The sequence below is a fragment of the Pangasianodon hypophthalmus genome, chromosome 8 (genome assembly GCF_027358585.1).
Source record: "Pangasianodon hypophthalmus isolate fPanHyp1 chromosome 8, fPanHyp1.pri, whole genome shotgun sequence".
NCBI lineage: Eukaryota > Metazoa > Chordata > Actinopteri > Siluriformes > Pangasiidae > Pangasianodon > Pangasianodon hypophthalmus.
Genome location: NC_069717.1, coordinates 1,083,349 through 1,110,825, shown reverse-complemented (window position 1 = coordinate 1,110,825; position 27,477 = coordinate 1,083,349). Strand labels below are relative to the sequence as shown.

Here is a 27,477-nt window from a genome sequence, read left to right as displayed (position 1 = left end):
GTTTCCGTTACCGAACACACACACACACACACACACACACACACACAATCGTGGGCTGCGTCCAGAATAGCGCACTTCCTGCGTAAAATTAGCACGTCAGCGTAATTAGCTCTCTCAGTTATTTATAATAGTCACGTTAACCGGAACAGCTTTGTTGTGACCAGCTAGCTCAGCTAATATTACACCACACCTCTGCTGAATTCTGGATTCTGATTGGTCAGAATAATAACGTTAGTTAATAATAATAACACAGAAGAGAATGAGAATTGTGTAGTAATAATAACTTAATAGGACAGAAGAGAATTGTCGAAGAACCGAATTGTCGAAGAACAGCGCACATAGAGCGTATAAACGTTCCTACAATGTTTCTGCAACGGTTTAAGTTGTAGGAAAAACACAAATGTTTCCATCATTTTTTTACAATCTGTGTGGTATTGAGGTCCACGACGATTCTACAGAAACAGCCAGTCAATGTTGAACGTTGGGTCAATGTTCGTTGAAACGCTGCACGATTTTACTTTGTAATTTTCAAACACGTTTGAGGAAAATGTTAATCTAGCTAGTTTAGTTTGCTTATGCTTTAAGATAAGATAAAATAAGATAAAACAAGATGAGATGAGATAAAACTGGATAAGACAAGATGAGACAAGATAAAATAAAATAAGATAAGATAAGATGAGATAAGATGAGATAAGATAAAATAAGATAAGATAAGATAAGATAAGATAAAACTGGATAAGGCAAGACAAGATGAGACAAGATAAAATAAAATAAGATGAGATAAGACAAGACAAGATAAGATAAGATAAGATATATCTTTATTGATCCCCTGTATGGGACATTCCAGTCGACACAGCAGCACAAGTAGGAGGAGTAACTTCAAAGAAAAGAAAATAATTTCCATAAATACCTATACATCAGAAGTAGTGCAAAATAAAAATACTATAAGATAAAAAAAATAATAGAAATAATAGAAACAATAAAATAGATCTGCGTGTATATATGCCAGAGTTCTCTCTCTCTCTCTCTCTGTATATATGTATATATATATATCTCCTTGGTATTTATAAACATGTGCAATATCTGTGGAATGCCGGTTAACTGTTGAGTGTGTGTGTGTGTGTGTGTGTGTGTGTGTGAGGCTCAGGCAGTGGAATAGGAGGTACTGGGTACTGCGGCATTGTGAGGTCTGGTGGCTGATGTCACGAAAGAGCCTCCCAGACGTCTTGAGGCTCGTGTCTGGACGAATCTGAGGCTGAACCTGCTCCTGAGGCTCCTCAGCTCAGCACAGAGAGGATGAGAAGGATTGTCCATGATAGCTTTCATCTGTCATCCCTCTCATCCTCTTCTCAGTCACTTCCTCCACACTGTCCAGTTCCTTCTCCACCACAGAGCTGGTCTTCCTCAGCAGCTTGCACCACGCGTCCCAGTGCCACCTCTCCACAGACCACCTCGTGTCCGTATTACTTCTCATTTCAAACACAAATCCACAAAGTTCATTCTAACTCAGCGCCAGACTAGTGTGTTTTCCGAACTTTAAACATTACAGCTCAGCCTTATTTGAATACGCCTCAGAACATTCTGATAACATTCTCTTTCACGTGGGATAAAAATATCAGCACACACAGTTTTAGAATCGAAAGTTTGGCCTCGGTTTCAGTTTAAAGTCATGTCAGTGCGGATAATGAGACAGTGTGAGTGTGAGAACATCAGCCAGATCCAACTGAACTGAAGAACTAGCAGACAGGCACTGTAATTAACATACACACACACACACACACACACACTTCTACAGAACAACACCGTCTCATGGCCGCTGCAGTCTCATTGCTGTTCTTGCGGCTTCTCCACTAGTGTCAAACATGTCAAAAACGAGTTCGGAGGTGGACGTCACAGCTAACAGGCTACGAGAGCCAATCAAAATTCAGCTTCAACATGACAAGCTACGAGATAAATACAAGAAAAACAATAAGGCTCAGTGACACACACAGTGTGAAAAAACTCTATCTCCTATTAAAGTCAGATATTTGTAATGCTTGACTGTTTCTAATTTTATTCAGTTTAGGAGTTTTTTTGTTAGATTTTTTTATATAACTTCAACAAGGGACGTCCATTTTTATGTTGTTAAGCCGTTGTTAAAACGGCAAGACTTCGCAAGCAAACTTTAAATTGCCAAGTTGTCAAATCTCTACATTTCCAGTAGTGATGTGGAAACGTCTGTACTTTGTAACTCAGTTAGCTTGAATACTTAAGTAAGTAATAAACACTGTGTGTGCCGTGCTGTTATAGAAAAATAATCAACAACAGTGTGGTGTGAGGAAGTGCAGTTACTCTTACTACTCTGAAGTTCTAAAACTAAACTCTGAATCTGTCCTGAAAGTGTCAGAAAACTTTACAGCTTTACCTCTGACTGTTACAAAGCGCTGACACTGGAGACTCCTTCCATAATTGTTAAATAAGAATGATTCTCCTGAGTCACTTAGCCAAAGCCCATGCCTGCTAATTGATTCACCCGAGTCACTTGGGGAGTCGTTCAAACAGAACGATTCTCGCGAGTCACTTATTTCATCAGCAGCCAAGACATTTGACTCGTTTATGTTTGCAAATTAATTCACCTGAGTTGCAGCTTTATTGCTGACACTGGAGACTCCTTCCATAATTAAGGAGTTAAATAAACGTATCCTTACAGAAATCTTCATCATTTCCACACTTTTTAAAATCTGTTTATGTGGAGCGTCCTCTGTACACGTCCCTGAGAATGAGCTGTTGCTACAGAAACGATAACATATTAGAGCGAGCTCATTAATATAAACCTGCGCTACTGTCAGAGCTGCTGTTATAGAAAACTAATCAACACCTTCTGACCAATCAGAGTGCAGAATCCAGCAGCGCTGTGGTGTCAGGAGCTTTGATGTGGTAGGGTTGTAGAGTTGTAGAGTAGTAGTGTGTTACAGCGAGTTGAGAATTAAACACAAAGTGACAGCAAGAACCTAAATCATGTTCTGTTCTCGCTAATGTTAGTCCAGTGTGTTTTCTGCTCAAGGCCAGCTGTCAATCAAACAGCTTGGCCAATCAGCTGTCAGCATGACTGATGTGTTTGGACATGTGTCTGCTCACACCACACATCACTCCCATCACACACCGCTTTTATTTTCAGCATGTGGAAGAACAGCTGTCTCCTACAGCACCTCCACAAACCCGGGAGATATCACATATAACAGAGCTCTGATTAAAAACAACACTGACGGACAGAGAGAGAGACAGAGAGAGAGAGAGAGACAGAGAGACAGAGATAGAGACAGAGAGAGAGGGGGACAGAGAGAGACAGAGAGAGAGACAGAGAGAGACAGAGAGAGACAAAGATAGAGACAGAGAGAGGCAGAGAGAGAGACAGAGAGAGAGAGAAAGAGACAGAGAGAGAGAGATAGAGACAGAGAGAGGGACAGAGAGAGAGAGAGACAGAGAGAGAGACAGAGAGAAAGAGAGATTGAGAGAGAGACAGAGAGAGAGGTACAGAGAGAGAGACAGAGAGAGAGAGAGACAGAGAGAGACAGAGAGAGAGACAGAGAGAGAGACAGACAGAGAGAGACAGAGAGAGAGACAGAGAGAGAGAGAGACAGAGAGAGACAGAGAGAGAGACAGAGAGAGAGACAGACAGAGAGAGACAGAGAGAGAGACAGAGAGAGAGAGAAAGAGACAGAGAGAGAGAGATAGAGACAGAGAGAGGGACAGAGAGAGAGAGAGACAGAGAGAGAGAGACAGAGAGAGAGAGAAAGAGACAGAGAGAGAGAGATAGAGACAGAGAGAGGGACAGAGAGAGAGAGAGACAGTGAGAGAGACAGAGAGAAAGAGAGAGAGAGAGAGAGAGAGACAGAGAGAGAGACAGAGAGAGACAGAGAGAGAGACAGACAGACAGACAGCGAGAGAGACAGATAGACAGAGAGATAGAGACAAAGAGACAGTGAGAGACAGGTAGACAGACAGGCAGATAGATAGAGAGAAAGACAGATAGACAGAGAGCGAGACGGACAGACAGATCTCCATGATATGTCCAGAATTTTATATCACAATATCTTCACAATGTTTGACTCTTTGTGGAGAATTTTGAATTTTGCATTTGCACAGAAAACTGAAATGAAGTAAAGCAGAGAACTGACGAAAAACAAACTACTGTGAAAATTGAAAAAAATGTAAAAATAAAGAGGTGTAACGCAGTTAACCGGCCCAGCAACAGTGCAAAGAGAGCTGACATTCATAATATCAAATAAAAAATACGTAACGTATAAATGACCATGGGTGCGGACTGCGTTAAACATTTGGAGGGGGCGGGGCAAAACATTAGAAGAATAAAATGAGTGTCCAATCCTGAAGCGCCTCGTTAACGCTGCTGCGAGTTTCATCCTCATCCTCGTGCAGTGAGTTTTTGTGATTCAGAGACCACAATCTTCTGAAGTGTTTAGTTTCGATACTGTCATGAGGACGAAGTCTACGATGGCAGACTTTTAGCCGCGTTTACGTCTGGATCTGCTGAGGTGAAGTTACGGGACAAATGTCATGTGACTTGTTTGTTGACTAGTTTGTTGACTTGTTGAGTTAGGGGTTAACTAACTAGCTAACACTGTTAATGCACACTCTTTTTTAAATTAATGTCATTAATCCAGGGAAAAAACTGAGGGTTAGTGGCGTGAATGAGACTCAAGGAATAAATTATTACTGATTATTTTTTAGGTTGTTATGCTTTATATTTTTGTTATGATACTGAATTAATTTCAGGGGATTTGGGGAGGGGCCTTGCCCTCCCAGCTTTAGTTTTGGGAGGGCCAGCGACCCAAAGGACCGCCCCTTACAGACGTCGTTTACATAAAATAGTGTTGGTTTGACGGATGCACACGAGGTTTTTAACAAATGGCGTTTGAAGGCCTCAGTCGTGTGCGTCGTTCAGGTCAAATGTGGAATGTCATTAGCTGTTAACGGGTAATAAAGCTAAACGATCTGTGTTTCTCCAGATGATGTCGTTGTGTAACACGTTCTCTCTGGTGTGGAGTGATAATCAGGTGAAGTGCTCACTGATGAGGTGTTTTCCTTCAGGTCCTATAGAAAGCTGGAGAAAATGATTTGGTTATTCGCCTGTCTAAGCCTTTCTGTAGCGGTCTCACTCCGAGTGTCATGTTTTCTAGCCCAGTCATATGCTGCAGGACGTGTGTGTGTGTGTGTGTGTGTGTGTCAGGAGAATATGTCCACAGTTTGCATTAGCTCCAGAGGATCCACTGAGCGAGAGCAGGATGGGTTTCTCAGGGTTGCGCTCCAGACAACCTGTTTCCATGGCAGCGCATCATTGTGCGTTTCTGCCTCCTGACAACACAGATGGCAAATAAAGCCGAGCCAAGGAACAAAGAAACGGCAGAAATGATGCGGCAGCTCAGCCTCCACTCATCACCGATAAACCTGAGCCAAAAAACTGGCTTTTCAAAACAACAACAAAAAACGTGATAATTTAAAACATATGCTCCTGAGATTACATTGTACTTCTACTGTGAATTTTAATTTCTGCAAAATTAAGAGATGCTGTAACTGCTGAGTGTTAGACTTTCCTAATTACACACACATATATATACATATATATATATATATATATATATATATATATATATATATATATATATGTATATTTATATATATATATATGTGTGTGTGTGTGTGTGTATGCGTGTTTTGTTTATACATCAGCAAAAAGGTGAAAGTGGAATCATGTAATGATTAATAATAATAATAATAATAATAATAATCACCTTTAAGGTAACTATATTTTATGATTATTATTTACAGAACTGTTAGAAATATAATAATAATAATAATAATAACTTCAATATATAGTTATGGTTAAACAGGCAAATAAAAATATACCATATATTACAACAGTGACACAAAAAAAGAAAATAATAACCATGTAAAATAAAAATATATATATTTAACATAAAACTTTGTAAAACAATAGAATCAAAGTATAATCATTTAAACAATATAAAGGAACGTAATGTAATGTAAAAGGAATGTAAAAATAACATGATTATAAAAATAATGCAAATAATAAAATCTGGAGAAGCCTAGACAATCTTAGACACGATTTAGAGCACAGCTTATAATATTTCTGTAGATTAAAATTTAGAAATATATCTGAATGCGCTGTTTTGTTTTGTTTTTATGCTTTATATTAGGGAGTAATATGTCTCTGTGGAAATCAGTGAGCAGCGTTCACGAGCGTTTGATTTCTTTTCTACATTTCCCTGTGTTAGAAACAGTAGGACTCCGTGTCCAGCTGCGTTTGCGCTGCTTATTACCACCGCTGGTGCATTTAGCCACAAATCAGCGAGACAGGACGGACTGTTAAGGACATTTAACGAGCTTTTCAGTCCCTGCCGTCCATTCCCACCCTACACTCTTAGAAAAATGACTAAACTAAGGTTTTATGGTTCAGACCCATCACTGAGATGGTACTTTCAAACATTTGTTGTTGTACCTTTAGCTAATTGGACCTTAAGTACCAAGTTTGATGTACCGTACCTTTTCCTCTGTGAGCTGTCAGTGTGTTTTTAATAAACTATAGACAGTGTTCACATTTTAAGTAAGTAGTTCTTGGATTCAGCTAGATGAGGCTAGATTAGATGGTGTGGAGTCAGTTGGGCAGTTTGATCAGATCAGGCCATGCTGGTAGAATTAGACCATGTTTGTGTAGATATTGGGTTGTTTTGGGTTCGACTGGATGATATTGGGTTGTATTGAGCTGTATGTGTTCGAATCAAGCTGTATTGGGTCACACTGGGCCAGGTCGGTGCCATTTTAGGTCATTTTGTGTTTGACTGGGTCGTGTTGTGTTGTATTGGGTGTATTACTTTGCATGAAGCAGTGTTGAATTGGATTGGGTCATGTTTTTTTTATTTTTTTTTAGATTGAACCAAGTTTGAGTCATCTAGATGTAGACTACATGGTGTTGGGTTGTACTGGGCCATGTTGGGATAGACATTTTTTCCATTTTGTGTTTGCCTGGATGGTGCTGTGTTGGATTGGAGCATGTTTGCAAAGACTGGGCCATTTTGTGGTCATGTTGTGGTGTTTCAGGTTAACGGGATTGTGTTGGGTTGTATTGGGCCATACTGGATTGGTGGAATAGTATTAGGCTGGATTGGGCTGTGTTTATGTAGATTTGGGCTAATTTGTTGTCATTATGGGTCAATTTGTGTTTGAATGGATGCTGTTGGTTTGTATTGGGCCGTATTGGTTTGGACCAAACTGTGTTGGTTTGGATTAGACCATGTTGCGATAGATCATTAGAATCATTTGGACTTTGTTGGGTTTAATTAAACTGCATGAGATGGATTGGGCCATATTGATTTGTATCAAGCTGTATTGGGTTGGGCCATGTTTGTTTAGATTGGGCCATTTTGGTGCCATTTTAGGTAATTTTGTGTTGGACTGGACGGTGTTGTGGTGTATTGGGCCATGCTGGTTTGGATGAAGCAGTGTTGGTTTGGATTGGGACATGTTTGTTTAGATTGTGGCAATTCGTTTGTCTTTTAGGCCGGGTTTGCGTTTGCCTGGAGTGTGTTGAGTTGGATTGGGCCGTATTGATTGGGATCAAGCATTACGGACTCAGATTTGTTGGAATAGATTGGACAATGTTGAATGGATTGGGCTGTGTTGGGTTCGACTTGGCCATTTTGTTGTGATTTTGGGGTGTTTCGGGTTCAACAGGTTTGTGTTATTTTTGACTGGTACATGTTGGTTTGGATAAAGCAGTGCTAGGTTGGTGCTGGGTTAGATCGGGCTGTGTTTATGTAGATCAGACCATCTGGTTGCCATTTTAGGCCATATTCCGTTTGACTGGATGGTGTTGTTGTATTCAGCTGTATTGGTTTGGATCAAGCTGTGTTGAGTCACGTTTGGTCGTGTTGGGATAGATTGGACAGTGTTGAATAGATTGGGCTATGTTGGGATTAATTAAACTGCACTGGGATGGACTAGGTCAGATTGGATTGAGTCTAGCAGTATCGGGTTTGTATTGGGTTGGATTTGTTTAGATTGGGCCATATTGTTGCCACATTGGGTTTGACTAGCTGGTTTTGGTTTGTATTGGGATGTATTGGTTTAGATGAAGCAGTTTTGGGGTTGATTGGGTCATGTTTGTTTATATTGGGCCAGTTTGGTGCCATTTTCTAAGTTTGACTAGATGGATTTGGGATGGGTTGGGCTGTTTTGTTGCCATTTTGGGGTGTTTTGGGTTGAACTGGTTTGTGTTGGATTGGGTTGGGTCATGTCTGAATAGGTTAGGCAGTGATGAATGGATGATGAGTCTGATTAAACTACATTGAGATGGATTGGGTTTATGGATTTGCCTGGGTGGTGTTGAGTTGAATTGGATTCTGTTGGTACAGATGAAAAGGGATTGATTTGGACCAGACAGTTTGGATCAGTCCGTGTTAAGGTTCAACTGGTTGTCCGTGGTCTGGCTGTCCGTGAAGAACCTACAATTCTGACTTTACCAAGTTCAGCCCTACGATTATTGGCCATCTTCATACCACTTTCTGTCATTCTCTGGTAAAACATGTTCAGTGTTCCTCCCATAGTGGTGGAGCTGATGGCAGTCATGCTCCTTCTCTTCTTCCTCTTGACTGTGAATGATTAGCCTGAATATAACCTGCCTATACCTTATGAGCCCTCTAGATCCCCAGGCACAGTTGTGTACCTGGTTGTTTGGATGGATGATAGCAATGGTTATAATGTGAGCATCACATCAGTGCTGCAAAGCCTTTACCTTGCCAGCTACCTGTTGAAGCAGAGGTCAGCTCTTCTCTATATATATATATATCCTGCTGTATCTCTATGTGTTTGCAAAGTCCAACTCTTGATGTCTTACAGCTCTAAGCCTTGTAGTTCATCTATGCTTTCTTTTCTTCTGAACTTGCTTTTGCTTTGTTTTCTTCTTTTTGTGATACTTTGCTGTTATTTCTGACTCTGACTCTGATTCATCCTCTTGGATCTTTCTCAGTCATGTGCTTCTGGTTGCTCCAGGCTGGTTATGGTGTGTTTGGTGTGTCTATTTAAGATCCCATGGCCGAAAGCGGTGCTACCTTTACACAGCCTGTTATTACCGTGTCAGGGTGGAAGCGGTGATTATCGGCCTGTTCTGCACCTTTCACTGGAGCGTCTTCCTGCCTCGGGGTGACTTTCTGTCTCTGTCCCTCTCTGTTTCGACATTTAGATAAGATCTATTTGCTGCACAGTGAATAGCTGTCTGCCGCTCGAGCATCTGGGTAATCTCAGGATGCTCAGGTGAGGCTGAAGTGGTCAGGTGAGGCCTTTCATTCGTGAGGATGATAATAGTGCTCTCTGTGTGCTGTAACAGTTACTAAAACCTTTGCCTTGTGTTCTAGTTGAGTCACAAGCCTCAGGGCGAGGTGTCTGTGTCCTCGTGTGTGAGTGTCATCGACTGAATTATTGCACTCGTACAATAATAGCTCCTGAGGATCCACTGTGAGATCTCGGCTTCTGCTTTGCTAATGCTTCTCTCTCTCTCTCTCTCTCTCTCTCTGTCTCTTTATTGCTGTGTGTCATTCTGCGGATTGTGAGGTGATTTTATTTCCTGATTTAATGCTGCAAGACCTACCAGTTTTTACGCATTTTGTGTAAGAGCTCGGCATTCTGACATTCTGCTACGAGTTATCATTCAAAATGATGCAAAACGTCTTCTCTTTCCCTTCCAGTGAAACGGCAGATGAGCCAATCGACATGTGAATCTGGAATGATTGACAGTTGAACAGTTGTATTTTGAACACTTGAGTTGTATATTAGCTGACACCCTGAAAGCCCCGCCCCCTTCCTTCCATCTCGCATTAGTAATCTCCCATCTCCTCTGGATTGTCCTGCTGAAAGATGCATTGTTGCTCTCTGTCACGGTGAATAGAGAGTCTTTTGAGTTCATTAAGTGAAATCACTACAGTTTCTACCTTGTGATGGGTGTTTTATCCTGATTGGATATGTTTTGTATTTTTATTGTCTTTGTCATTTATTGTTTGTTGCCCTTCTACCCCGTCTTTCTCGCGAGGAAAAAACAACATGAGAATTTCATTGTACTAAAGTACATATGACAATAAAGATCTTGAACCTTGAGTCTTTTACTGTTGTGTTCATTCTGGTTGTGTGCGAGTTGAATAAAGTTGGAATGCTGTTTTAAAGTTGGAATGCTGTTTTAAAGTTGGAATGCTGTTTTAAAGTTGGAATGCTGTTTTAAAGTTGGAATGCTGTTATAAAGTTGGAATGCTGTTTTAAAGTTGGAATGCTGTTATAAAGTTGGAATGCTGTTTTAAAGTTGGAATGCTGTTATAAAGTTGGAATGCTGTTTTAAAGTTGGAATGCTGTTATAAAGTTGGAATGCTGTTTTAAAGTTGGAATGCTGTTATAAAGTTGGAATGCTGTTTTAAAGTTGGAATGCTGTTATAAAGTTGGAATGCTGTTTTAAAGTTGGAATGCTGTTATAAAGTTGGAATGCTGTTTTAAAGTTGGAATGCTGTAATGCTGGAAAGCTGGAAATGAGTGAAGGCCTGGTGGCAGCCCACACTTAGCACTTAGCACTTAGCTCTTTCATCTGGCTCAGTGGGCGGTGTTTAGTGCTGGGTTTGGATTCAGCCTGAGCTCGCTTACTTCAACACTCGCCCACTTCAGCTCCAGCAAACATAAGGAGCGCTGCTCTCAGATATCACACGAGTGACGAACCATAACCGACCCACACTTACCCTGTCCATCTTCCAGAGGAAAGAAAGACAGAAAAAGACTGAGGAAGGGAGGGAAAACAGGAAGAGGACAAGAAAGAAAGAAAAAGAAAGGAAGGAAGAAGGAAGGAAGGAAAACGAAAAAAAAAGTAAGAAGGAGGAAAATAAAGAAGGAAAAGGAAGAGAAAAAGGAAAGGAAGGAAGGAAAGAAATAAAAAAGGGAAGGAGAAGAAAGAAGACAGAATAAACTAACAAAAAAGGAAAAGAAATAAAAGAAGAAAAAAAGAAAGTAAGGAATGCTGCTCTCAGATATCACACGAGTGACGAACCATAACTGACCCACACTTACACTGTCCATCTTCCAGAGGAAAGAAAGAAAGAAAGAAAGAAAAGGAAGGAAGGAAGGAAGCGAGAGAGGGAAAACAGGATAAGGAAAAGAAAGAAAGAAAGAAAGAATAGTAAGAAGGAAGAAAATAAAGAAGGAAAAGGAAGAGGAAAAAGGAAAGAAGGAAAAGTAGGAAGGAGAAGAAAGAAGATGGAATGAAGGAACGAAAAAGGAAGAAAAATAAAAGAAGAAAAAAAGAAAGTGTGAAGGAAATGGAAGAGAAACTAAGGAAAGAGAAAAGAAGGAATAAAGCGAGTGAGCCAGGCAGTTCTCCGGAGTAACGGAAGAGAGTTGTTCAAACAGAACGATTCTCGTGAGTCACTTAGGAGAAGTGTTTAAATAGAGAGATTCACTCGTTTATTATTTTCATTCTGCACTCATCCATGAGACATTACACTATTCTTTTCTCCACGATATTTGAACGTTTCAGAAGATTGATCCGAGGCCATGATGGTCAGATGATGGAGTGTGTTCTCTCTCTGCGGCGTGGAGTCTGTGTGTGTGTGTGTGTGTGTGTGTGCGGATTGCGAGGTGATGATGGGCGGTGCTGCTCTTCTCTCCTGATGATGATGTGTGGTGTCTGACAGCGTGAAGCGTCTCGCAGCAGGGGGCGGGGCTGAGGGAGACGTGAAGGAAGCAGCGAGTGTAAATGCCAGCGCCGCAGCAGAGCTCCGTGCGTTTTTACCTCCGCTGACGGACGACACATCTTCATCCTGAGAGTTAATTATAATCACAGAGTTGTGAAAACTGCATGCCGAAATCATCACAGCTTCACACTACAAACATTTCTTCGCTGATTAACTGCTTAGGACAGCTGTGTGCAATTTATTTTTGGCCACTAATGAGTACCTTTAATGAGATCAATGATTAGAAAGTGACGTAATATCAAATTCAGCGAGGAGAGGAAAAGCCGAAACATTTCCGAACGATTTCCTCTGAGTATTAATAAAGCATCACGTAGAGCTGTGTGTGTGTGTGTGAATACTTTGTGTGAGAATGTGTGAGTGTGCGAGAGTGTGTGTGAGTGTGCGAGAGTGTGTGAGTGTGTGTGAGAGTGTGTGTGTGTGTGTGAGTGTGTGTGTGAGTGTGTGTGTGAGTGTGTGTGTGAGTGTGTGTGAGTGTGTGAGTATGTGTGAGTGTGTGAGTGTGTGTGTGAGTGTGTGTGAGTGTGTGTGTGTGTGAGAGTGTGAGAGTGTGTGAGTATGTGTGAGTGTGTGTGAGTGTGTGTGTGTGTGTGTGAGTGTGTGTGTGTGTGAGAGTGTGTGAGTGTGTGTGTGTGAGTGTGTGTGAGTGTGTGTGTGTGAGAGTGTGTGTGTGTGTGTGTGTGTGTGTGTGTGTGTGTGTGTGTGTGTGCGATTCCTTCATTAAACATCATTAACCCTTTATTTGTCGTTTATTTTTGCTTTAGGTCTTTGACAATTAGCTCAGTGTGTGTGCTCTTTAGCTCTGATGAATAATTGATCTTCTGCTCTTTCAATCATTCATACACCATCTGTCACAATGGTGTGTGTGTGTGTGTGTATGTGTGTGTGTGTGTGTGTGTGTGTGTGTGATCAGTGTATCTGCCCCTGAGCTCTTGGTGATTAATTACCATAATACACTAAGACAGAAAAGAGGATGCGGCCCACCAGTGGTGGAAATTTGTCACTACAGAAAGAAAGAAAGAAAGAAAGAAAAGAGGGGAAAACAGGAAAAGGAAGAGAAAGTAAGGAAGGAAGGAAAATGAAGAGAAAGACAGAAAAAAACAGAAAGAAGGAAGGAAAGAAGATGGTATGAAGGAACGAAAAAAGAAGGGAAAGAAAGAGAAATAGAAGAAGGGAAAAAGAAAATAAGCAGTGTAAAGGAAGAGGAAGGAAGAAGGGAAAATAGAAGGAAGGAAGAAAGACAGAACTGGTTCTGAATCTCTAACAGATTTAACAATGAATAAACGTAACTCTGTGACGTAACTGACAGATGAAGCTCCGCTCTGATTGGTCAGAACATACCCGCTCTCCACCAATCAGTGAGCCTGCTGTACGGCGCTCAGGACAGTTTACAGTTTGTGCAAGACGTCAGAGTCGCTGTGTGTTTGTTTTCTCAGTGAGAATCAGCAGTGATTTATTTCCGTCTGATTTCTATTTTAATTCATGGTTTCAGGTTGTAGTTGAGATGTCTGACACCTTCACACGGCTCTAAAAACAGAACCGACATGAACGTGTGTTTCTGATCCGATCACAGACTTCCTCAAATACAGGAAGTACAGTCAACTGTGATGAAGAAGAAGAAGATGATGAAGATGATGATGATCATGATGATGATAATGAAGAAGATGATGATGATGAAGATGATGATGATCATGATGATGATAATGAAGAAGATGATGATCATGAAAATGATGCTGATGAAGATGATATAAATATAGCACCAACCTTAACTGTGATATGCTTTGTAACTGTGTGTGTGTGTGTGTGTGTGTGTGTGTGTGTGTGTGCAGGATCCTGGCCACTGCAGAAGCTCATATGAACATCCCGGTTGATCTGAGGACGTTACGAGCTGTTCGGGTTCTGCGGCCCCTCAAACTGGTGTCAGGAATTCCAAGTACGTTTTTCGAGCAAACATCATGTACTAATGTTAGAAAATTATTAAAATAACTGTCCTCTGTGTGTGTGCGTGTGTGTGTGTGTGTGTGTGTGTGTGTGTGTGTGTGTGTGAAGGTCTGCAGATCGTTTTGAAGTCCATCATGAAGGCGATGGTTCCTCTGCTGCAGATCGGCTTGTTGTTATTTTTTGCCATTTTAATGTTCGCCATCATCGGCCTGGAGTTCTACAGCGGCCGCCTACACAAGACCTGCATCCCCGATCCAGATATACAGGGTACAACACACACACACACACACACACACACACACAAAAACACTCTCTCTCTTTCTCTCAAAGCTACATAATGTTACCGCAAATGTATTCAATCATCTAAGAAATGTTCGTATGAAATTTGTTGCACGTCTGTAGCTACCAGTTTAGCGTCATAAACACGTAAATGGTTTCATAAAATAGCAAAACAAATCAAATAAAAAAAATTAAATTTGAGACAATATAATCATTCAACACACCTACAAGCTCCGCCTTCAGACTTTAGGCCACGCCCCTTACTCATTCTGATACTTATGAAGAAAAACATTGATTTTAAAATCAACTTTATTCGTATGTTCACGCTAGCAGGTGACGAGTCGCTCGTGTCGCTTATTGTTTGTCGCTTGTGGGTGTGGCCTGTTCAGTGTTATTTTTTTTTTTCGTTCCGATGTGAAACAGTAGTAGCTATATATAACTTCTCAAGCTAACTAGTTAAACACAAATTAATCACATATAACGCACTTATCAGTGTGAAAACCGGTTGTATGATGTACGTGTTGCACGCTCGTTACGCGCTCGGCTTCGTAGCTACGTGGCTTCAATTAGCAAAGCGAGCTAACTGTAATAGCTACACACACTCACAAGAGTCACCAGTGATCTCGGCTACTTCCTTCCAAGCTTCGTTTTAAAATGATAAAAAAACCACACATAAGTTTTCTTTCTTTCTTTCTTTCTTTCTGTCTTTCTTTCTTTCTTTCTTTTGTTCAATCCTTTTTTCTCTCATGAATGTTTTCCTTGGTTTGTTATCTTTCACTCTCATGTTCTTGCTTTTAAATGTTTTTCTCATTCATTACCTTTTTTCTTGTTTTGTTTTCATTTTGTCTTTCTTTCATCCTTTGGTTCAATACTTTAATTTCTCTCATTCTTTCTTTCTTTCTTTCTTTCTTTCTTTCTTTCTTTCCTTCTTTCTTTCTTATAAAACTTTTTATTTATGGCTTTTTTGGTTTCCATTTTAATTTGTTCTTTATTTTATTTTTTCTTTCTTTCTTCTTAGTTCAATACTTTTCTCTCTAATTTTTGTTTTTTTGTTTTCTATCTATCTATCTATCTATCTATCTATCTATCTATCTATCTATCTATCTATCTATCATTCTCTTTTTTCTTTGTTTCTTTCTTTATTTCTGTCTCCAGAAGTGTCAGGATTTATTTAACAGTGTCCCGTGTGTCCTGTACTGTAGAGAACGAGACGGTTCCGGATTGGGAGGCGGAGTTTCCGTGTGGAGATCGTCTGTGTCCGTATAAATACAGCTGTAACGGATCGTGGATCGGGCCGAACGACGGAATCACGCAGTTCGACAACATCCTGTTCGCCGTGCTCACCGTGTTCCAGTGTATCACCATGGAGGGCTGGACCACCGTCCTGTACAACGTCAGTTCACTTACTCACCACCGAACACACAACACCACACACAGCACAGATCAATCAGAAACCGAGTGTGTGTGTGTGTGTGTATGTGTGTGTGTGTGTGTGTGTTCAGGCCAACGATGCTTTAGGTCCAACGTGGAACTGGCTGTACTTCATCCCCCTCATCATCATCGGCTCCTTCTTCGTGCTCAACCTGGTGCTGGGAGTTCTGTCCGGGTGAGTGTGTGTGTGTGTGTGTGTGTGTGTGTGTGTGTATGTGTGTGTGTGAGTGTGTGTGTGTGTGTGTGAGTGTGTGTGTGTGTATGAAATGGGTGAGGGGTTGTAGTGTATGTTCTTCATGTTGTCTGTTTGTGTTGTATGATGATGTGTGTGATCCAGTGTGTATATGTATTTCATTACTCTGTGTGTGTGTGTGTGTGTGTGTGTGTGTGTGTGTGTGTGTGTAGAGAGTTTGCTAAGGAGAGAGAGCGTGTGGAGAACAGGAGAGCTTTTATGAAGCTCAGACGTCAGCAGCAGATCGAAAGAGAACTGAACGGATATCGAGCTTGGATTGACCGAGCAGGTGATCATCACCACACACACACACACACACACACACACACACACACACACACACACACTTCTCTCCCTTTAGGAGTGTGTGTTAAATAATGATGGAACCATCCAGAAATCTTCTGTGTGTGTGTGTGTGTGTGTGTGTGTGTGTGTGTGTGTGTTCCAGAGGAAGTGATGCTGGCAGAGGAGAATAAGAACTCGGGTCCTTCAGCTCTGGACGGTGAGTCTGTGTTCAGTAATTCTTTCCTTTTATTAAACTCCATTGTAAATGCAGTAACAATAACAATAACACTGTCCCGCTGTGACATACACACACACACACACAACACACAACCACTAACATCTCACAGGAATAATGAAAACACAGCATCGAGCACCAGAATCTCTTAACACACCGGAAATATTTCAATATAAACATGTTTAATGTGTTTCAGGGAGGAGTTTCCAAATAAACAAATGACGTTGTCTTTACGTTGCCACAGCGTTTCATCATAGCAGTGTAACTACTTATATTGTGACAACTAGAGAAGTGAAAATCCTAGATACGTCATAGCAGCGTAACTCTGCAGTGTAACTCTGTAACATAACACCTTAATGTAACTCTGCAGTGTAACTCTGTAACATAACACCTTAATGTAACTCTGCAGTGTAACTCTGTAACATAACACCTTAATGTAACTCTGCAGTGTAACTCTGTAACATAACACCTTAATGTAACTCTGCAGTGTAACTCTGTAACATAACACCACTCCGCATCTCTGTAACACCTCAATGTAACTTCACAATGTAACTCCACAACGTAACTCTGTAACATAACACCACTCCGCAGCTCTATAATGTAACACCTCAATGTAACTTCACAATGTATCTCCCCAAAGTAAGTCTGCAACGTAACACCACTCTGCAACTCAATAATGTAACCCCTCAATGTAACTTTGCAATGTAACTCCACAACGTAACTCTGCAGTGTAACTATGTAACATACCAACTCAATGTAACTCAATGTAACTCTGCAGTGTAACTCTGTAACACAGCACCACTCTGCAACTCTGTAATGTAACGCCTCAATGTAACTCCGCGACATCACACTGGAACGTAACTCTGTACCATAACACTGCAGCATAACTGTAATGTAACTTGTCAATATTGACAATCTTTACTAGTCACATTGTGGGAAGGTAATTTTTGTGTTACTGTGAATCGGTAAAAATAGTTATGTTGCTGCACTGTAACTCTCTGATGTTGTGAAACAGTACTAGTTACATCGTGGCACTGTAACTCTGTGACATTGTGAATGGTTACTAGTCACATTGTGGTAACGTAACTTTGCAACGTTGAGAAAATCGTTACTAGTCACCTGTTGCTGCGTAGCTCTGTGACATTGGGAATCAGTACTAGTCACTAGCTGTGTTGCTACATTGGCAGCTGGGGAGCCATGGACTGACCAAAAAGGACAAATAAATGATGTAACGTAGTAGTAATAAGTTACGCAGTTGGAGTTATTAGCTGGAGTTTAACTTTAACGTGGCTGTTTACCGGGTTACTGTTATTACGTCACCGGGTTCGAGAATAATCTCTCGCTGTTCTCAGTGTTAAAGAGAGCCACCACGATAAAGAGGAGGGGAGTGGACACCATCCGACACGGTCCTGAAGAGCAGTGTGTGGACATCGCTTCTGTCGGTAAACACTACACACACACACACACACACACACTTCACCTTTAACCTTCACCGAATTCCATCACATCCACATGTCGAGGCTCTTACAGTGGCGTTAAATACATTTAATAGAAAATCCTCACAAATAAATGCACTTTTATTATACTTAAATATGCTGTGTCATAAAAATACGAACAAATTTATGCCTTTAATTACACAAGCAATTCATTTTTTTTAAAAATAATTTTATAAATACATTACTGTGAAATAAACGTGATATTTGGTGTAAAAATAGATTGTAAGAGGTGTTAGTCAGGTCTTTAGGGCTTTAGGAGAGAGCATTATTAATAAAACAGTGTTAATTAAATCATTTTAATAAAAAAAGAACTTTCTGTTATTTATATGTAGATTTATGAAGATTATTCATGTTTAATTAATTATTTATTTGTTCCTTTTTGTATGTTATAAAGCACTTCCTGTTATTCTTATTTTTGAGGCTTATTTATTTATTTATTCTTGTGTTTATTTATTCTCTGTCTCTCTCAGGTGGGCCGATGAACAGGGCGAGTATCCGCAGCGTAAAGCGAGGGCCCGCGGCGTATTTCCGGAGGAAAGAGAGGATGTTGCGTATCTCCGTCCGCCGCATGGTGAAGACACACACCTTCTACTGGACCGTGCTGGGCCTCGTGGCCTTAAACACCATCTGCGTGGCCATCGTTCATCACAACCAGCCCGAGTGGCTCTCCACCTTCCTCTGTACGACACACACACACTCACACACACACACACACACACACACTGCTGTATACACAACCCTGAATCCACAGAATCACACACAGACTCTTCATCACTAATACATCAATAATTACAGCTGAAGTGCAACAAAAATGACCAACTGTCTGTGTTTGTCTAAATGATAATAATAAATTAATAAAAAAATAGAAAATTAATAATAAAAGTAACTTTTTTTTACTGTATTGGTTAACTTTAACAGGCCATGAAATCTAGCACAATGATAATAATAATAAACTGAATTTAGGTCAGTAGGTGTAAATATAAATAAAAAAAACCACCAGGATTATTAGTTTATTGTTCATTGTGACTTTTTTCCTGCATTTTTTAAAAAATGAATTAATTCAGTAATAACAGCAATAATAATAATATGAATATTATAATGTTAATAATATTTGTGGATATAAAATAATATAAATATAATATTAATATAGTAGATTAACAGTAATATAAAAAAAATAAATCAGCAGTGAATTATTATCTTTGGTATATTAGTAAATATAATAAACTTTATTTATTATTAATTTTATTAATATTATTTACATTATTTTTCGTATATTTCTCCCAGCCTGTAACTAAGATGTTCACGGCTCATGCCAGTGGTTAATGTGTGTGTGTGTGTGTGTGTGTGTGTGTGCGTGCTGTAGATTACGCAGAGTTTCTGTTCCTGGGTCTGTTTCTGACGGAGATGTTCCTGAAGATGTACGGTCTCGGGCCTCGACTTTACTTCCACTCCTCCTTTAACTGCTTCGACTTTGGAGTGAGTCGCATCAAAATCTCACACTGCTGACTTTATAAAATGTCCGCTGATGTTTTGCGTGTGTGTGTGTGTGTCTGTGTGTGTGTGATTATAAGCTGTGACTGCACATTAATCCACTCGGATGTTGTGCAGGTGATCGTTGGCAGTATCTTTGAGGTGATCTGGAGTTTCTTCAGACCGGGAATGAGTTTCGGGATCAGCGTCCTGCGTGCGCTCCGACTGCTGAGGATCTTCAAGATCACCAAGTGAGAGTCCAAACAAACAAACAAACAAACAAACAAACAAACAAAGAAGAAATCCTGATTAAATTCGACACGTGTCTCTGTAATGATCACAGTATGGGCGGGGCGACAATCAGATTTCAGTGAAGTAATGAACGCTAATCCTCGAGAGAAGAAAACATCGCTAACTTTTGGAAATGTTTAGAGAACTAAAGAGCTGAAATTTTCGTGAGCCCGTGAGATTTATGTGTTTTTGTGCGGAGTGGGCGGAGTTTAAAACGGAGGCGTGTCTCAGTTACGTGTGATTGAGGAGCACTCGGATATAAACGGTCCTCCGAGGTGTGAATATTTTCTGCTTTTGCAGGTACTGGGCGTCTCTGAGGAACCTGGTCGTGTCGTTGATGAACTCCATGAAGTCCATCATCAGTTTGCTCTTCCTCCTCTTCCTCTTCATCGTGGTTTTTGCTCTGCTGGGCATGCAGCTGTTCGGCGGAAGGCGAGTCCTCTGCTTTACATTTACATCTGTTTTTTTTAGAGTAACTGATAAATAAACTTATAAAATAAAAGGTTGATAATAATAACCATCCCACTGTGTGTGTGTGTATCCTTATTAAATTAAAATCCCCAAACACACACACACACACACACACACACACTTTAGCATTACACTATGTCTCTGATGGCAGGATATAAAACCAAATGAAATTTTACTAATAATTTACTGACCAAAAAATGCTGAAAGAGGTGAAATAGTGCTGGGGAAAGAACGTTTTGGACGTACAGGTATAAAAATGAAAGACACAAAACAGGGCAATAAGTGACGTAATGAAAAAGCATTTCGTTCAGAGAGAGAAATGAATTCATTTTCTCATTTTTTTCCTGCAGGTTCATCTTTGAAGAATACACTCCTACTAACTTTGATACGTTTCCAGCTGCCATAATGACCGTGTTTCAGGTACGACGCAAACACACTGTGGTGTGAAATCTACTTCTGACCCTTAACGCTTCCGTATTTGTTACTCGGCCGTGATCCCGCGTTCTTCTGCGAATGTACTGTTATTGATCGGTCAGATTCTTTTCTCTAACAACTGAATTAAAGCATTAAAGGTGCAATAATTTTTTTCCCATTTCTTACTCGTACAATATTATAACAAACCTGCAGTCCAGACCAGACTACATGCCTGTGTTTACGCTTGTCTTTTCATAGACACGCCCCCAATTCCCCTTCACTCCGCCCCCATTTCAGTCTCTTCAGAGCGCTCAGCGCAGATACTTTTACTGTGAGCAAAAAAAAAAGCTTCTAAAAAACTCACTGACAAGAAACGCAGCAAAACAAGAATAAATATTTAAACATTTCCAAGATGGAGTAATTTATTACTAGTGAAGGAGCTGAAGCTAGACTCAGAATTAGTGACGATCCTCCTGGTAAGATACGTAAACACTGTAAAATCTGTAAATAAACACAATCACCCCGCTAACTGAACTCCACCAGCTACCGTAGATTCAGGGGGCGTGGCTTTATGTACAGTACTGTGGTTTTTTTTAGTACAAACTTTGTTATAGATGTTTAGTTTCTGACTTCTACATTATTGATTCAGTACAAAAACATTTTCGATTCCAAACATTAGTTTTCCAGCACAGAATGAAATGTTACAGAAAAATGTTTGTATGTCAGTAAAGAAAGCAGCAGATTCCATAAGAGACACTTTTCAGATAAAAACATAATGAAGGCTGCTGGGTTTCGCTGCAGAAATAAGAAGCGAGTCGACAGTCAAAGTCTCCAGAAGAACTGTGGCTGCTTCTGCAAGATGCTCAGTAACACTTCCAGCTCATTTCCTTATAAAACTGCACACACTGCACCTCAGATACTGCTTTATTTATTTAAAGTGAAGGATCGTCACATTAAATACTGACTTTGTTTCATTTATTACTGTTTACTGCTCTTTATAGGATTTTTTAAATGTAGAAACATTTAATTTCATTATTTCTGAAGGCGTCTTTACTCTACAGCATTTCTTTACATGTACATAAGACTTTTGCACAGAGCTGTGTATCAGCAGGAATGGGTGAAAAAAAACCAAAAACGTCCCCGTGTTGTTGTACTTCACCTCTTTAATCACTACAGCTGCAGTCTTGTCTAATGCTCCTTTAACGATTTCAGTTTTAACACTTCGATCATTTATGTTTTGTAATTTCTTTCTGTGTTGTGTCGTGCTTCCAGATCCTTACAGGAGAGGACTGGAACGAAGTGATGTACAACGGGATTCGCTCTCAGGGAGGAGTGAAGTCGGGAATGTGGTCTTCCATTTACTTCATCGTCCTCACGTTGTTTGGAAACTGTATCTTTTGTCTCATGAGTTAAACGTAGAATCTTGTATAAGAAATTTGGCAAATGCTGTATTATAGTGTTACTTTAAGCGCTATAAGTTTTCCGTCATCTTCAGGACGGAGGAGTTTACGCTTCTTTGCGGTTTCTCGGTAACATAAGAAGCTGCGTTTTTGAGAGAGAAAAAGGGCTGGAGAGGGAACGACTGATTGTAGCTGCTATAACGTAAGTGACAACAGGAACTAACTCATTTCACAGAACTTTAAATGTGACTATAAACATAAAAAGTATGACGTGTCGTTCTTTAATAAATGATAAAGCGTCATCGTTGTCAGATTGCTGTGGTGTAAGAGGAATAAAACACTCAGGGACGTGCTGTTATAGGAAAATAATCAACTCCAGAGTGGGAGCAGTGACTCCGCTTCATCACACCACACACTCAGTCACTCAGTGTTTTATTAGAGCAATGTGTGATCTGCCGTTTTCACACTTCCTGTGTTGGTGTTCCTCAGAGATCTATCCTGGATGAATGAATGTAAACGTTCTGCTTTTACATTCCTTTTGAAGTGTAAGATCACGTTTAATACTTTAAAGTGTGCTCGTTTTTTCTTTCTTTCTCCCAAACCCTTAACCTGACTGTCAGACACACTTCTCAACGTCTTCTTGGCTATCGCTGTAGACAATTTAGCCAACGCTCAAGAGCTCACCAAGGTAACGACGTCTGTGATCTTCAACCTGAAAATGAAATATTCTGCATTTTATCAAAAGGATTGAATTATTTGGGGATTATTATATTATATATAGTTTACGAGACGTTCTCGTGCCCTGATCTTGACTCTAATCTGTCTGGAGTCTGAAGTTTGACCTCTGGTGCTGTCACGTGACCTATAAAAGAAGAAATGTTAACCAATTCAGGATCACAGCACATTTGTATTGTGTCCTTATTACACAATCTCATTTCTTGTCACTGTGCAGGATGAAGAGGAGGAAGAGGAAGCGTTTAATCAGAAACACGCGCTGCAGAAGGCGAAAGAGGTCGGCCCGATGTCGTCCTTCATTTCCTCAGAGTAAGTGGACGGAGTGCAGCCCGGCTTGTTCTCATCCTGCTAACTAACACGACTAACCCCAACATCGTCTGCTAGTGTGTTCAGTTATCCCGACTGTCGCTGAGTTATTGAATGAAATACGCTGAAGAACACAGGGATATATTTATGTTAGAAATCGGGACGTTCATGCTGTTTAAAATAGCCACGGATTTCCTTCAGCGGTTTTGTAGACGTATTAGCCGAGGTGTTAATCGCTATGGAGATGGTGTGGATTACGATTCGTCGATTGTCAGGTTACGATCTTTCTATATTTCTGTTTGGATCCATTTAATAGGAAATGTTGTTAATCTGTTGTTAGAGTTTTGCTAATCTGACGCTGAAGAAATATTTAATCTTGGATCAGAAAATAAAACTGAACTAGGTAGCACATAAACGTTAGAATAACATGCGCAATTTACATTTTAACGTAACATTCGACTCCTTTCGAAGTCGTTCTTTTAAATCGTCTGCTTCCTCCAGCTTCAACTTCACACCAGAATCCTCCACAGTCTCACAATGTGATCAACAAATTCACCTCAGGCTCAATTCTTTAAGTTTCTTTCACCCTTTTTGAGTTTTTTTAAAGTAAAATCTTCGGCTGGAACACTTTTTTGTACTGATTGGAAAAAAAAAGTGTCTCAAATGCTCATCAGATGCATTAATTTGCTCACACAGTCGCCATTCTCAACATTTTTTCTGGTGCTAAATTAATCGATCTGCAGTGACTCCGCCCACTATTTTACTACTTTAGGTAGAAACACGTCAAATTTTACATTAATTAAAGCAAACGTGCAAACAAATAAGTTCTGTTTTGCTCAGCACCTTTTTTTGCGGAAGTTTTTCAAGTTTGCACGTGGTTTTTTTTCACACTTTACACAAAGCTTCAGTAAATCAGGCCCTGAGTGCTAGATAAAACAAGCTTTCGCTCTTTATGTAGATGGAAAACCAGGACACTTCTTACTTTCACACGCATTAGTCTGTTTGTCGAGTCCGAATCAGAGTGAAATTGATTCTTTTGATTCATTTGATTCATTTAGATGATTTCATGTAATTAAGCGAACCAAAAAAAACCAATAAAATAAAAAAGTGTCTAAGATACACGTCCTCATAAAAGTCTTCCGTTCATTAATCAGAATTATGGTTATACAAACGTTTAGCAAAGTGAACATAGAAATCTAAAAAAAAAATCGTATGAACACGAAGAACACGGATTCAGAGCTAAATAAATGATTAAACAATTATAAAAATAAAGAGTGTAAAATGTTTTATGTATCACAGCCAGAGTTTAGTTTATTTTCTCTTTTTGTTCGTCACATAGCAGAGCTACAGCTCTGTGCTTTGGCTCAGTTTATCATCTAAAAAAAACACTGCAATCCAAAACACACGTCGTGTTTGATTCAGTTTCTGCAGTCGAGTTGATTCAGAGTCGATTCAGAGTCGAATCACTTATTCTATAGAGTTCATTTGGAAGCGGACCGAGACCACATCGCTCAGACGCTCTCGGACTCGAGTGTGAGCCTTAAGTCTGGACCTGCCTAAAGAACCACATCGAGGAGGAGAACACAGCAGGGTTCTGTTCAAACACTAAACACTGTGTGTGTGTGTGTGTGTGTGTGTGTGTGTGTGTGTGTGTGAGTGAGTGAAAGAGAGCTGAATCAGAACCAAAACAAAATCCGAAATCTGGTTAATCGTGGTAGAACAGGATTATGAGGAAATGGAAATGGATATAAATGTGATGCTAATGGTGGATCTGCGGGTTCTTCTGAACGGAACCCTGCCGTGTTCTCCTCCTCGGTGCGGTTCTTTAGTCAGGTGAGAACACATCGCTCACACTCAGGTGTGTTCCGCTCTACATGCACCTCAGACAACGTTTTTATTTTCTATTTGGTTCATTTAGTTATGAATCTAATCAAAAGGATCATGATTCAGACTTGGCAAACGGAGTAATAGGTGTGCATTGTCTCACACACACACACACACACACACACACACACGCATGCTTGTGGGAAAGGAAGCACTGCATGACTGTAATTTTACCTCATGAGCATGTGCTAACCGGAGAAATTCGTTTTCTCACAGTGACCAAATGTGCGAGGAGAAAAGGCTGTTGTTGTTGTTTTGTAATGTGGAGTTGTGGTATTTGAGCAGCTTTGATGCTTTGGCCCTCTCCGTCAGAACACATCGGTTCGGTCCGAATGGCACCGGGTCACGGGGTCGGGAGAGGGGAATGCGAGGAATGTGAGGAATGCGAGGAATGTGAGGAATGTGAACTTTGGTTGCATCTTGTCACTGACTTGAGAATGCAGCGGCGATCTGAAAGGTCGAATCTTTTAAAAATTTTATTTATTTATTTTTTTTGCACGAGTGCCGTTTGGATCCTGCATGTCTGAACCTGCTCGAGAAAAACGACTGGAAAAAAAAAAACAACAAAAAGAGCGCATGCTTCCTCGATTTAGCACGACACACGGATGACATGGCTTGCACTGCGTTAGCAAAGAAGAGAAAATGATGCAGGATGCTTTCTCTTGTTTTCTGTGTGTGTTTGTGTGTGTGTGTGTGTGTGTGTGTGTGTATGTGTTAATGCTTCTGCGTATGGATTCCATTTATAAATGTCTTATATCTGTTCCATGTTTTCTTCTATTGTCTTTAACATGTCAAAGAAATTCAGATTATTGTACATGTTGCTCCTGATCTAATGCTGCTACCATCCTGTTGTCATGTGATGCTTTGGCTGCCCAGTCACACAGACCAAAATAACAAAACCGTTACGTCCAAATTCAGCAAGAAAAAAGGAAAAAATTGTACAAATATGCAAACGAATTGCGTCAGGTGATCGCGAGTTCGAGTAAAACTGGCTGTGCTCTCTGAGTGGGAGGGGCATACTCTGTCTCCCCTGTCAATCACAGCGAAACTAGCCAATCGTGGGCGTCTGTGAGCTCATGTATGCGGAAGAGGGTAGATAGCGCTTTCCTCTGAGTGTGTTACGCTGCATCGTGGACGTGTTAGCCTTCGCCCTCTCTGGTTGATAAGGGAGAGCAAAAACTAAAAAAAGGAACGGGAAAATGGAGAAAGTCGAAGCTACATTTCTCATACATTGCTCATATCGTTCTACGTGATGTAGCACACTTTTTGACTTAAAGTCCCCATATAATGCCTTGAAATGCGCAGCGTAATTCAATGTGTTGACACTGAAACCGCAAGAGAGGGCGGGGCATATCGACTGGCCCCTCCCCCTTTTAAAGCAGCCAATAGCGTTTAGCTTACCTCACAACCCATGCTTGCTGATATGATCTCTCTCGCTCAACAGCTTTGGCAAGGTGATTTTTATAATGTTGGAGGCGGGACACTTCAGATTCTAGAGAGCATTTGATTGGACAGAAAATCTGATGACAAGCTGAAGTGCAGAATGATGTCATCAAAACTGTTGATCCGTATTGGTGGTAAAGAGACTGTAAATTTGAATGCATCTCTTCTAAATGTCATTGTTTTGGAGCACGCTAGCTTATAGATAACCTTAATCCTAACGTATTCACACTAAAAGCCACGAAACGGGGACTTTAAGGTTAAAGATGTAGTCTTAAAGAGATTTAAAATGGACAAAACCTTGTCAATGAAAGTCTGAATCTCAGCTATGGATAAAACCAGAGGGGGTGGAGCTTAACAACTATAAATCAAACCTGAGGGGGCGGGGCTTAGCAATTAAGTGTATAAAACTGCAGGTGCGCTGTCAATCATTGGGTGCATCAGTCAGTCATTTATGGTTAAAGTTAGACAAATTATTTCAGCCAATCAGAAGTGTATAGTACGTGACTTTTTTAATCTACATTCGTTCTATTCAAGCGTCTCGTTATCTCGTTATCTTGTTATCTTGTTATGACTTTAATAGATCATCTATCTCGATTAACGAAGGTGCACACATACGGCTTAATCTGCTCGCTGCTGAAAATGTTGCGGAGGCTAATAAATAATGAATTGGTTGATGCAAAAAAATGATTGACACACGACACTGCTTATGTTCCCGCCCACTTTAGCCTTCGAGCTGCAGGAATCTTTCTGAAAAATAAAGGAAAAATTACGATTTGGTTTAAAGACAGTCGAGTCCAGCAGTCTGAGTGCGGTACGAATAATAAAAGTAATAATTTGGTAACTGATGAAAAAGTTCTCGGTGCTGCGTTTAGACTTTCAGAGTGGAGATTTATGAATGAGAACATGTTGAGATAAACACTCGAACACGTTTTGGACTGTGTTGCACTGGGTGTGTTTTTGTCTTTGTTCAGAAAGCACTAATGTCTTGTTTTCAAACCAATCGCTCGTTGATTAAACGGACCAAACAAGAGTTCAAGCGCCAGTAAGTAAACTCAGTCTGTTCACTCTGTTGATTCTGATTCTCAAATCTTTCACCTCACTGTCACTTTCAAATCTGATTATTGCTTTAACATTAGCTTGGATTGATTGATTTATTTAGTTATTTGTTTGTTTTCTGGTAATTTTAATGCTTAAATTATTATTCCATCTTAAACAGATTCTTGTATATTGCCTTGTTTTTTTAAATTTTAATTTCATTTCCATCCTGATGATTTTAACCCTCTGGGTCTTACAGCATCAGATCACATGACCCTTTCTACAATGTGTCCTGAAATTCCTCTGAGAGAAACAGAACAGAATTGGGTTTAAATAT

The 27,477-nt window shown here is 40.2% G+C and overlaps 1 protein-coding gene across 1 annotated transcript in view; it reads left to right on the top strand.

Moving 5' to 3' along the window:
• LOC113535232 (voltage-dependent R-type calcium channel subunit alpha-1E) overlaps positions 1-27,477 on the top strand; it is a 127,467-nt gene that overhangs the window by 66,846 nt on the left and 33,144 nt on the right. The window contains exons 6-20 of the mRNA XM_053236522.1: positions 13,622-13,725; positions 13,842-14,000; positions 15,215-15,405; positions 15,515-15,618; positions 15,849-15,964; positions 16,124-16,177; positions 17,548-17,637; positions 18,162-18,371; positions 19,055-19,167; positions 19,300-19,412; positions 19,753-19,884; positions 20,274-20,343; positions 21,610-21,727; positions 22,358-22,425; positions 22,690-22,781. Coding sequence (XP_053092497.1) covers positions 13,622-13,725; positions 13,842-14,000; positions 15,215-15,405; positions 15,515-15,618; positions 15,849-15,964; positions 16,124-16,177; positions 17,548-17,637; positions 18,162-18,371; positions 19,055-19,167; positions 19,300-19,412; positions 19,753-19,884; positions 20,274-20,343; positions 21,610-21,727; positions 22,358-22,425; positions 22,690-22,781 — 1,734 coding nt within the window. The remainder of the gene's footprint in view (positions 1-13,621; positions 13,726-13,841; positions 14,001-15,214; positions 15,406-15,514; positions 15,619-15,848; positions 15,965-16,123; positions 16,178-17,547; positions 17,638-18,161; positions 18,372-19,054; positions 19,168-19,299; positions 19,413-19,752; positions 19,885-20,273; positions 20,344-21,609; positions 21,728-22,357; positions 22,426-22,689; positions 22,782-27,477) is intronic.